The following is a 13,270-nucleotide window of genomic DNA, read 5'->3' on the forward strand; positions in this document are numbered from 1 at the left end:
CCACCCCAAATTCTAGGACATCTTGTCAAGAAGGACTTTGCACTCGGTGAATGTCTTACTAAAAAATGCACCTCCAGTTGAAGCATCCACATTAGCCTTTAGATTGTCAGCTAACCCCATGTAGAATCTCTGGCCAAACATGTGGTCTGGAATGCCATGGTGAGGACACTTCACCAGCATCCCTTTAAATCTTTCCCAAGTTTCTTGCAAGGTCTAAGTCGACTGCTGCTTGTACAACAATATTTCATCAATCTGCCTTGCAGTCTTGTTGGGTGGGTAGAACTTATTCAGGAACCGCTTTAGTAATTCCTCCCAGGTGACAATGGAATTGATTGGGAGCAAATTCAGCCAAGTCTGCGCTTCCCCAGTCATAGAGAACGAGAACAGTAATAGCTTGATAGCTTTTGGGGTCACATTTGGCTGCCTTTGAGTCACACAAATTGACAGAAAGTTTTTCAAATGTTGCTGAGGGTCTTCAATGTGTGACCCGGAGAACAATCCTTTATTCTGTAGCAGACGCAGCATGTTGTTAGTGATCTGGAATGTCTCCGCTTGAATTGCGGGCACAACTATGGCAGTTGCCAGGTTGTCAGCTGTGAGTTGAGCCTAATCATAAAGTGCAGCTTCTGGCACAAGAGCTGCCACCACTCTGACGTTTGGGTCAGCTGGCTCATCCCTGATGTTTCCGTTGATGTTCTCTACGTCACCCATGTCAATTTCAAGCTGGTGTGGTTGTTGTGATTGTTGGATCCTCTTGTTGGCACGGTTAAATGCCCTGAATATTTTCTCGGGGTCTGAAAGTCCTTCAAGCAGTTCTCCAGTCCTCGAAGAATTTCTAGGCATACACCTGAATTCCACAAGAGTTCAAACGTTAAATTTCAATGAAAATTGTTTAACACCTTTGGAAATTGATTTGAACTAATAATTTTAACACTACTTCTAAGTTGTAATAAATAACACCATTAGTTCCCCGGTAACGGCACCAAAATTTGATAACGCCCAACTATTCCTTTAAAAGGACAAAGCGGTCGCTATAAATACAATCAGGTTTTAAGTCCGGAATCGAATCCTCAGGGAACTAACCTATCTATTACACTCTACGGCAATATTATTATCAATTCAATCAATCTCTAGATGCAAGATTTTTGATCAATAAAGATTGGGTTTTTGTTTAACTACTTCAACAACTATTAAAAACAACAGTAAGCTAAAACAAAGATAATTCAATGGTAAAAAGGTCTAGGGCAGTGATTTCCCCAATTGCTAGTTTAGGTCTTGACTCTTCCGCTATAATCTCATCTTAATACTCTATGAGGATTAAGTTATGAGTTATTGTAATTATCTCTCGATCAACTACAATAATATACTAGAGCATTCTCTGGAACTACTCTAGCTGACAATAGTTATGCAACTCTAAATTATCCCACCAAAGTTTTGTTATCTCTAAACCCACTTTTAAGTTCAAGTAATAAATCTCTTCAACTACCCAAAAGTGGTGTTGTTCAACAACTATCTAACCTAATATTCTCTCTCAAGTAATATAAGGTAATTAGACACGATTAATCAAGGGCCCATTCAATTAATCACCATACAAAACGTAGTTGAACAATCATATCATAAATCTGGCTCGATTATAACAACTTGAGTCAAAACTTCAACTAATAATTGGTTCCATCAACGCTAGATAAGTATTTAGCTACTCATAACAAAATAAGAGAAAACTACTAAATTGTTCATAATGTAAAATTGCAAGAATTAAAAGGAGATAGAAAAACTCTATTGTTTGGTTGATCTTCTCACTCTTGTTCTTGCCTCCAAAAGTAGTCTAAATTTAGCTTAGCACAATCTTGGGCGAGTTTCTAAAGCATATAAGGGTTTTACAAAAGTTTTCCCGATTTTACACTTTGGTCCTCAAACTTTCCAGCAGCGTGAACAGTGCACTGCGGTTGCGGCCAACCGCGGTCGATCGCGGTGAATGCTGACCTTTCTGCCTTACGTTGTTAATCTACTGTGGTTCATCGCGGTGGTTGCGGTGGCCTTCTTGTCCAGGCCATTTATACTTCTTTGTGTTCGGGTACTTCTCGAATGGGTGTTTTTCTTTACATTATCGCCTCCAAAACACTCCATGTTGCTTCCTCTCATATAATATTCCCTGCTAAACAAAAGAACACTATTTAGAGCATTTTGTTGGCAATTTATCTATAAAACAACAACAAAGTATGGTCATATTAAGGTGTAAATATCAACTATATAGCCTATTATCAATTACTAATGCATAGGATAATACCAAGTATGATGTATAACTAATATAAGTATTAGTTATACACATGTTGAAAAAATGTACCAAGCAAGGTATTAGTAATGCATAAAGCTAATGCTTGCAGTATTTTTTTCTAATACCTCCTACCAAACGACCCCTTATGGTTTCTGAAATTCCTGGAATTTTGGAGAGTACTGGACCCCTTTGGACTAATGATTTCCTACTTTTCTTTTGGGGACCTTATTAAATACTCCCTCCGGTCCAAAATAAGTGATTTTTCCAGATTTCAAGAATGAATTAATTCTTTTTTTCCTACATTGCCCTTGGAGTAATTAATATTGGAGTATGTGTTGGGAGTATTTATGTGAAGAGATAATAAAGGTTAATATAGTCAATTTAATTGTTAATTAATGTTAAAAGGTAAATTTTTTAATATGTGTGAAAATAACTAAAAAATCACTTATTTTGAACCGGAGGGAGGGAGTAAATTAGAAAATAATGAAGTCAGCTAATTTAGAAAGAAATGACATTGGAGGGGGAAAAAATCAGGATTGTCTTGATAAAGAGTTACAGACGAAGTAACCTTGTGACCCTATTAGATTCTCCTTGTAACTTTTGGTGAGTCGCGCACCGGTTGGGAAGGAAAATTAGACTTCTTAGTCTTGGACAATTTTTATTCTTTGCAATTTTGGTTATCTTATGGTTAAGCATTGACTTTCGTTTGTTTTCAACATTTACATTTGTACACGGGGTGATTTCACACCTAGAAAAACATAAAACTTAGTCAGTGTTTTGGAGCAAAATAAATAAATATGCCTGGTATATTCAGGAGATTAAGCACTAGCATGGCATGTTGGATTATTTTAATATAGGAAGTTTCAGAATCGTAGCCTTATTGTGGATATGGAGGTATAAATATATAGCATCAAGGTACGTAATATGTGCTGGTCAATAACATGGAATTATTGCACTAATTATCTTCTAGTTTCTGAATGGCTGGCATGTGTCAAGTGTTTCTTTATTAATCTAATTAATGTGTTTTTTTCATGAGATTTCTGCGGTTATAGAAGCATATATATATCATTTGTAAAAATTTAAAAAGAGGCTTCTATTGGATGGATGTTAGGCAGTGAGTGACAGTAGACCACATGATGTACCTTCATTTCCTGCAATGAATTTATCTTCTATCCATCAAAGCCGAAGGGGCTCCCGAAGAAGAGTGTAGTGAACTTTGTCATCGAACGAAAAGGAAACCATACCAACAATGACAATAAATTCAGTGTAATTTCACAAATGGAGCCTAAGAAAGATAGTGTGTATGCAGACCTTACTCCCACCTTAAAGATAAAGAGACTATTTCCGATAAACCATCGACTCACAAAAGATAAAAAGAAAAGCAACAACACCAAGATCAAACGGAAAGGAAAGGAAGTAAGAAAAGAAATGCCAAAGATAGTGTTTTAGGTATTTTGTTTTCGAAATTTGCTAGTCTGACTATTTTAGATTCACATCAAATAAGCTCATTAAAGTAATTAAAATATTTCTACTAACACATTCTTTATTTTCAAAGTCTAAGCTCGAGACATTTGATTAAAGATTATAAACTAACCATCCTACGAAAAAAGAAACATAGTGGTGGATACAAACTAAACAGCAGATTTAGGCATCTTCATTTTTCTGTTTGCCTTCCTTCGTGCTTATGGATGAGAGAGAGAGATATATATGATAGTAACATTTTTCATTGTCACTTGTCAGCACAAAGTTTGCAGACGTCCCCTTCACGACAATGACCATTTCCGACCGCTTGTTTTCTTCTACTGTCCACCTCTTTGTCCTCTTTCCCTCAATCTCGAAATGTGTGCTTCATACTCTCTCCAATTCTCATGCAACACTTTCTACTAACTTCTGGTACATAGAATTTCTTCATATTTTTTTCTCTTAATGGTTAAGTTTTAACACGAAATGAAATGATCAGAGAAAGGAAAAGATTGAGAAACAAGAACCCAATCCTTTGTGTAACTGTAAATTAGAAACTATAAGAAAAAGAATTTCAATCTAATACCCCCCTAGATAATGAAACGGGAAAAGTTATAGTAGTATAATTTACTCCCTAAAAGGAAGATGGCACTTTTCTATGCATATTATTGTTTCCTCCATAAAGATCTAAATAGGCTTTCTTAATTAAATATTCAAATTGGTATGCACTTCATTACTTTATACAACATTCTAATACACCCAAAAAAAAAAAGTGCAACAGAAAAAAATGATCCCAAAAGAGAAAAAGATCTTCATATGATTAAAATCCTTCATATGTGACGAATTTTAACGAAATGCATCAAGCAGCACAACAACGACAATAATAATTACGTCTCAATCCCAACAAATTTTGATCAGCTATATAAATTCTCACCTTTTTATTTAAGCTCAACTCTGTAAATACGTATATTTTTTTCCCGAAAAAATTCAATTGAAATGTGGTTGCTCAAGCCATGGCCAGAATCCAGGTGATTGGTCATCAATAGCAGAGAGCATGTTGGATAAAGTTTCTTCTTTGACAGTTTGGTCCATTAATTTCATATTGCAGTGTAGCACTTCTTGTCTTGACGAGTGAAAGAGCTGTGCTACCCCATTAGGCCTCATTGGGGATGGGAACAAGAGTCTGCTGCACCTAGTAATTGGCTGATGAGTAGTGGATACTAATATTGGGCTGTCAATGGCTGCTGGTCTCATTGAGGTATCTAGCTTCATAATTTCTGAGCTGTTTTCACTTCTATTACTGCTTGAACCTTCTGTTTCCTTGTTCAAGTTGATTGATATTTCTGTTGGCTGCTCTACATTTTTTAGTGTCATTATCTGCAGCCAGGTAATTTATTTATTATTTTCATGGACCAACCAATAATAATACATTAACAGTATAAATCTTAGGAAAAGTTGATAATGAAGCATGCAAATATGTAGCCTAGTGATCATTAAAGCAGATAAAAACTAGTATCATAAATATTACTTCCCCGTTTCAATTTATGTGAACTTATTTAATTTTTAGTTCATACCAAAAAGAATGACCTCTTTCCCTATTTGGAAATAATTTACCTTTATGCAATGATTTATAGTCACACAAACTATATGTGCCTTATTTTACACCACAAGTTCAAAAGTCTTCTATCTTTTCTTAAACTCCGTGCCCAGTCAAATGGGTTCACATACATTGAAACGAAGGGAGTATTGAAATAAGCAAGACTAGATTGAACATGCAATGATTTATTTTGGAACAGAGTAAAAAGAAAAATATTTCACCTAATTTAAGATGGAAGGAATAATAAATATATGAAGATGTTCAAGTTCACCTAATAATAAATAGCCAATACTTGCTGATTAGAATGTAATAATTTACCTTTATGCAATGATTTATAGTCTTTCAAGTTTTAACATAGCATATTTTACCCTATACAGATAGTTCCCCTGCTTTTCGGTGACATTACTTTGTGTCGTCGGAAAGTTGGTAGAAATATAATAATATAATTGAGCATAATTTTCAAGAATATATAATGTATCTTATAAAAATACCTTTATTTAAATAATTGTTTTATATTACGTGCATGGAATATATATCTTACAACCTTTATTTTCTTTCATTCTGAATTGTGTAAATAATTTTTTGAATTTTTGTTGTTAATACTAAAATAATTATTACTAACAAATTATTCTAATTAATTTTTTTCTTGCTATGCTCATTTTCCAACATTATATATGCTTAAATAATTTTTATTTTTTTAATTTATAAATAATATTTACTTATTCTATAGGTAAGTCCATAATGTAGATAAAAAGGGGAAAAATCATAATTAAAAAGTTTTAAAAAAATAAAAAGAAGATAAATGTTTATAATTTAGAGGGTAAAATAGGTATTTGGCAATCCAAAATTTGGAAAATCTAGTTGAGTGACCTTTTGAATGCAATAGGCATAGTTCAATGACTTTGTTGTTACAAACGAAAGTAAATTGACTTTAGGAGATAATTTGGGATAGTTGAGTGACCATTTGAGTAATTGACTCCTTTTTCTCCATAAAGCTCCAAGAAACTACGCTGTCTTTTTTAAATCTGGAAATGTTATTACTTCCTTCATTTCATTTGATTTAAACTTGTTTGACTAGTCTTAGAGTTTTAAAAAATTTAAAATTATGATTTTAAACATGTAACGCTGTTTGTTGAAAATTATGTCACTAGAATAGAAAAATGAGAAGGTTAATATTAAAAAAAAAAAAGGGCAGCAGTACCGCGGACTCACGCAGGGTCCAGGGAAGGCTACGCCTAAGAGGATGTGAAGTAGGCAACCTACCCTAATGCAAGCATCAACGACTGATTCCATGGCTCGAACCCGTAACCTATAGCCTATAGGTCACACGGAGAAGGTTAATGCTAAACTGTTTTTAAATATAGAAAAAATATTATTTTTTATAAAAAAATTTAAAAAAAATAGTCTCACATAAACCGGAACATATAATCAATTTTAAAAAAAAAAATTAAAAAATAGTGTCATTGATTTGGCCATACCTCTGCATGAAGCTTCTGATTGTGAGCTAAGAGGGAATCATTTTCTGCCTTGACAGCTTCAAACTGTCTCTTGAGAACATCATAGTCTTTCTCCAATTGCTTGGTTTTCCATCTTGCTCTCCTGTTTTGGAACCAAATGGCAATCTGCCTTGGTTGTAAGCCAAGAGCTCTAGCCAACTGCATTTTCCTCTCTGGCTCAAGTTTATTCCCTAACTCAAAGTTCTTCTCAAGCGTCTTCACTTGTTCCATATTAAGCCTTCTAATTTTCTTCTTCCTACCTGCCTCACGTAAACCATCATCAGATAAATCTTCCTCTTCATGATTTTCCTCACAGTTATTATTAGCCTCCATCCCATTAAATGACATGGTTCTTTTCCCTAGAAATGAACCAACACCTGCATCAAAATAACCATTAATAAAATTCTTAATTAAAAAAAAAAGAAAAGAACTTCTCCCTTTATATAAAATGTAAATTTAAATAAAAAGGCAGTTCGGTGTACGAAGTATTTTACATTCAAAAATAAGGTTCGATGAAGGCAGCATCCTGAAGGGAATATAGGCAGCCTACCCTGACACAAGTATTGACCACTGATTTCATGACTCGAATTCATGACTTACAGATCACGCGAAGGCAACTTTACCGTTGCTTTAAGGCTCCATCTAAAATTTTAACAAAAAAAGGCAAAAAAAAAAAAAAAAAGAGTAAAAATGCTGACAAACCTTGGAAGTCTTGATGGTCGTCTTGATGAGGAGTATGTAGCATGAAATTGGCAGGGAAAAAAGCCATTTCATTAGTGCAAGTCATGACCTAGAATACTTTTGCCACAACTCCAAAAGTTATGTGACTTTGAATCATACTTGAGAGGAGGAAAACAGAGAAGAGATAAAGAGATCAACACTTTTATTCAATTAGTACTAGAGAAAATATTAGAAATGATAGTAGTTGTTTCGTAGAGAAAATAAAATATTGGCAATGTCAGTTTTTGGGAAGCTAAGATGCATCTATATTTTTGACGGAGGGATAGCTTATATACGTTATCAACTTCATGAGGAGACATGTGTCATTTGACACAATATTCGTCGAAACAATTCATTAAATTTACATGTGAATAAATATTTTCCTAAACGAATATGTATATATACAAGTGATTGACACCACTCGAAATAATAAAAAGCAACTATAAATTGGGACAGAGAAAGTATATTGTTGTAACATTTCATAACCAAATCTATATACCAAATGAGTCGTGATAATAGATCGATATAAATGAGTTGTAATATTAGATCGGGATACAGTTTCACGAGACTTTTTCCCTACTTTATTTGTTTTTCGATTTCCATACACATTATGTACGTACGAGAATATTTAAGTGCTTCTTTACTACGTTTTCTACTCTGTTACCACGTAATTAGTGCTGAAGATAGGCTTCAGCAATATCTCAGTTATGTTTATTTATTCATCAACTTTTTCAGGTATTCATGCATGTATTCGTTCATTCATACATTTTTTGATAACAAATTTAAAACTCATATATTTTATACATTTGGTCATAGGGGCGAGGGGAGGAATCTAGGGTATGGGTCCTAGAGAGAGGGTAGGACTGCCACTTAGCCCACCAACAGGTATCATGCATTAGGACTAAGGCCTTTCCCATCCATTATACTTTCCTCTCACCATCAAAGATCAGAAGCATCAATCTAGTCTTATCCAAGTCATACGCCCATTCGCTCGCGTGATCTTATTGTATGTATATATTTTATTTTTCTCTGAATACGTATACATAGCTTGAGAATCCCATCCTAAATCTGCATCTTGTTATACCACATGGGAGTTGAAAAAAGAAAAGAAAAGAGAGACCATAGAGCAACAGTAGAAGCAGAAGAGACTTGGAAAAGCACAAACAACTCGTTTATTTCAGAGAACCCTACCAAAAACAGGTCTTTCTTGTATTTTTGCGCCCCAAGTCCATATCTCTATCACCATTTCAGAGAACCCTCTCTTTCCTCTCTCTTTCCTTTCCCATCAATATTCTGATCTATCGTTAAATTACACTAAGCGAACAAAAATATAATGGATCATATTAAGGTTTTATATTTTCTCTAGATAAAATTCTTGAAGGAACTTTACATCTTAGTTCTCCTAGCCTCTTCACAATAATTGTAAGCTGAATTTAATGAGTTTAAGTTTTATACACTTACGACGAGTAAAGTATATTCTTGGAGGAACTTTTACATCCTTTCTTGGTTCTCCTAGCTAGCCTCTTCACATATAAATCAAAGGATGTCCATTTAAGCTTCGACCATCATGAGTTGGTAACTTAATTATATAGAGTAAGTTGTCATGTCTTTATGTGCATTCCTTTTATTTAAGACAGCATGCCAGGGGAAGGATCTCTAGTCCAAGTGGAGGGCTATCCCACAATCCTTCATGAAAACCCTCTTTAAATTAAAGCCTATATCACGTCGTTTAAGGCACAATAACCATCCTCCATGTTAGATTTATCACTGGATCTTGCCGAAAAAGACGTTATAACGACCATCCTGGGCGTTCCACGATTGTTGACCTGTCTCGGATTGAGGAAGACGTTCTTCAATAACCTTTTAGAGCCAATCAGAAATGTACTGATTGTATAGTTGTTTTTACATCGCCAGTACACAAAATTTCAGACAAGAAATGCAGGTATATGACATACGAACAAACCTATAACATCCAGATACAAGAATGAGAGCAAGTAAACAATAAATGGCATGTACATGAACTCTAGCTAGACGAGTTCTTACGCTATCACTACTTCAGCATTGAACATTTATGATAGTGAATATCTGAGAATATCTTTCACGTGAAAGAAGGTACATGGAAGAATTGTCACAACCAAAAAGAGTATAATAATCACTGTGGGTTCCATGTATTTTGTGTAAGGTTTCAAGGACATATATAGTTCCATACCCATGAGATTATCCATTAATAGTGTAAGCAAGATGTAATTTGTTCGAGACTTGACAATACTTAAAGTGGTAAATTGATGTGTACGTACTGCTGCCATTAAAATTATATATGGAGGTTGCAAGTCTCCATCACCACCGCACACATATTTGCCTCATCTTTTGACAATTTAAAAGCCAATTTTTGCCTTGTTTGAAAATTTTCTTCCCTTTTCCGTTCCATTCTATCCATAATTTCCATTTTTTTGTTTGCCTGTTGGTGTTTAATTTTTTGGGCTATGTATTTTCCATCCATATGTTGAATTTTATTTGGGATTAAAGTTGTATGGTTATATTCTCAATGTTTGTAATTTTATCTTGCAAGATTTATGTGAAAGAATCAAATTAAATATCATCAAAGGCTGTCCTCTCTTCTTCCTTTTCTCCACTTGTCCACTGAACCCACACCCAAAAGAGGAAAATATTAAAGACGATATACACAACAAGAAGTGTAAGAGATATAGGACATAAGGACCCATTAGAAATGAATAATATTCGAATCCAGCAAGGAGTGTTCCTTCCTCGAGCCAAAATTGCCACAAGCATTTGCTGCCATAAATTTGTTGGCGTTTAGCGATTCAGCCATAAACGATTTCTTCTGGATTATGTTGGTACGATTTTTGCAGAGGTCGGCTTCACATCATTTAGAATATTTCTGATAGAAATTAAGGGTCCACCAAACTATATATAGAGAATAAGGTTCTCTATAAGTTTTCATAGAACGCACACACTGCAGTAAGTAAATGACACAGTGGAATTTTACGTGAAAAATTCTCAGCTCACGGGATTAAAAACCACGACCTACCCTTGTAGGATTTTAACTTCACTACTAAGCAAACTATAGATTACAAATCATTGTAACCTAGGAATTAACCTCTTAATCCCTCACTAACTTGTAACAACTCTATTACAAGCCCTTTGTTATAACTCTATTACAAAGCTTACAATTCAACTAACTCTAGCCAAGACACAAACACAAGATTTATGATTTTACAAGATTTCCTACAAAGTGCTTCTAACTAAGCTAAGTAGGAATTACAAGTAAAGTGCTTTAATCAAAGGTGCAATGCAACTAAGGACATGTAATGACTCAATACAGGAAACTGGTCCTTCATTATGTTGTTCTTTGATCTTGATGCCCTTGAGAATCACTTGCAAGATTGACACAGAATTGAGAGAATGCTTGATGGATTCTTGAATGTGCAAGTGTACTTTTGTTTTACCTTTGCTTGATGTTAATAATTCATTTGTGATATCACTTGAATGATACAAACATGTTAGGTAAAGGGCATTCCCCATAAAGTTGACTACTGCACTATTTTTGCACTGTTGCGTGTGCAGGCAACAACTTTACAATTATAGAACTGGTGGCCATATGTTCCCTCTATTGTCCTTTTGACTCTGAAGAGTTGAACCACGTCCCCGACTTGAGACTTGTTGTTCATTAAGTACTTGAGGATGTGTAATAGTTTCCTTATCTGGTTCTTATCATTAAGTTGTTAGATCATCAAAACATAATAGGGATACATATAACCTATCAATTTTCCTCTTTTTGATGATGACAAACTTATAATTGAAGTTCCCCCTAAGAACCAGAATGACATACAAATTTCATGTATTCCCCCTGAATCTGTTTCCCATCTTGTTCCCCCTCAATTATTTTTCCTCTTTTTGGCATCACAAAAAAGATCAGTAGCAAGCAATAAGCAAAAATAATTCTAGTTTGGTTAACTCATTCCACATGTGTGCACACAATCATGACTAAAAACAGAGCAGAAGAGCAAGGCATACATAGCAAAAGGACGAAACTTTCATTGATTTTTGGAAATTAAGCAGGGAGTAGTTCCATTATTACTAAAACATCCACAAAATAAAAATAGCAAAAAGGTACTAGTCATAAACATCATTAAGACTAAAGCAGAGGACAGACACTAGGAACTTGACACTAGGAAGGGAACAACTTTTAGGGAGCACTCGAAGGAGAAGGCCCAGATGAAGATGCAAGGGTTCTAAGAAGGATGTCCATTCGAGCATCACCTAACACTTGCTCGTTGCGCAGTCTCTCCTTCAGGTCCTCAACCTATTTCCTGATGTCAACATTTTTTTTTGTTAGACAGGCAACCTCTGTGCTTTGAGAGTTGTTAGAACTAGGTGCCTCCTGAACCTGACTGAGTTGACCTTCGAGAATGGCATTACTTTCTTTCAGCTTCCTTATCTCTTCAGTGGCACTGTACTGAGTGTTGATCAGTTGAGAGATAGTAGAATTGCTGCCAACCCCTCCACTTCTATCAATGCACTCACACTCTTCTAGGGTGTTCTTGGAGAAGGTTTTCTTGCGAGTTCCCACCTTAGCTTTTCCCAAAGGGACTTTGAAAAATTCAAATACTTTAGTGAGGAGGAACCCGTAAGGCATCCCATGATTACCATCCTTGAATTATGCTACCTTATTTATGTGTTCTATCATAAAACCAGGTAGGTTTATAGTGGTGTAGACATCCAGCTCTTCCATGAGAACTGTCGCGCCCCCTTTTCCCTCTTTGCATCGGAAAATCGGGTTTATGATATTTTGGGTATAGGACAAATCATTCCTTTTGGGAACTAGGTTTTGCATTTGAAGAGTCGTTACCTAATGATTTAAGTTGCATTAGGACATCTATAGGATTCATTTCTAAGTTTGTTTGATAACCAGAGATAGGGTAAGGGCTTGAAATTATCCCAAGAGGAAGGTGTTAGGCACCCCTCAGGATCCACTAATGTAGTTCTCAGCCAGACAGTTTTGTGAATTTTGTACAATTAGCAGAAAGACAAATATAGGCTCAAATAGTAGGGGATTTAAGTTTGAACACACAAGAGTTTGAAAATAATTAAAAGGCGAATTTTGAAAACGAGTTATAATTCTACAAATACTTGAGAATATAAAAAGGATGGGGGGTCCTAGGTTTATTTATAATATGGATCACATCAATGCGATACCCTGTACGACACTCCTCAGAAGAGGGGATACACGTGGTATTAGCGCACCGGTCATCATATTCATATCTACCCTTCCCACCCCATTAAGGTATTAAAGCGCAGATTAGTCTCGACCTCTATTGCATGCTATTACCCGTCCCATTCCTATCAGTCCCGATGGAATTTAGGACTACTATTTCTATAAGAGGGAGGATTTTAGGCTGACTCTTGGGTTTTAAAGGTAAAAAGGCTAAGGCGACATGCAAAACACGTAGGACTGCATATTAAAGGAAAACATATAAACAAATAAGAGGCTCATGTATACCTCCGCAGACAATGCACATAAATAGAATGACTTAAACATAGTTAGGGTCAGAATTTAAAGTACTAAGGCATGGGTGTTTTAATTGTTAAAGTAGACCAATTTTTTGTAGTAGTTGCTAATTAAATAAAGGCAGATTCAATTTTATCGTTATTACCTAAGACTTGCCTAAGTGTTTATTGGTGATGTCATATAAGCATGAT

General features: G+C 35.1%; 1 protein-coding gene across 1 annotated transcript; it reads right to left on the bottom strand.

Moving 5' to 3' along the window:
• Positions 1-3,905: 3,905 nt before the first annotated feature.
• Positions 3,906-7,910, bottom strand: LOC107819563 (homeobox-leucine zipper protein ATHB-13-like). Its single transcript, XM_016645684.2, has 3 exons — positions 7,532-7,910; positions 6,812-7,206; positions 3,906-5,113 (listed from the first exon to the last, which is right to left on the bottom strand). Exons 1-3 carry the CDS (start codon positions 7,614-7,616, stop codon positions 4,724-4,726), a joined length of 870 nt encoding a protein of 289 aa, XP_016501170.1. The 5' UTR covers positions 7,617-7,910; the 3' UTR covers positions 3,906-4,723.
• Between the last annotated feature and the right edge of the window lie 5,360 nt (positions 7,911-13,270).

The sequence above is a fragment of the Nicotiana tabacum genome, chromosome 18 (genome assembly GCF_000715075.1).
Source record: "Nicotiana tabacum cultivar K326 chromosome 18, ASM71507v2, whole genome shotgun sequence".
In the NCBI taxonomy this organism is placed as follows: domain Eukaryota; kingdom Viridiplantae; phylum Streptophyta; class Magnoliopsida; order Solanales; family Solanaceae; genus Nicotiana; species Nicotiana tabacum.

What these genes read in the sequence shown, in the direction of transcription:
- LOC107819563 (XM_016645684.2), bottom strand. Translation starts at nt 7,616, where the DNA reads ATGACTTGCACTAATGAAATGGCTTTTTTCCCTGCCAATTTCATGCTA. An exon ending in CGACCATCAAGACTTCCAAG is followed by an intron (nt 7,207 to 7,531) that starts GTTTGTCAGCAT and finishes ATTTTGATGCAG; the next exon opens with GTGTTGGTTCATTTCTAGGG. An exon ending in ATCAGAAGCTTCATGCAGAG is followed by an intron (nt 5,114 to 6,811) that starts GTATGGCCAAAT and finishes ACCTGGCTGCAG; the next exon opens with ATAATGACACTAAAAAATGT.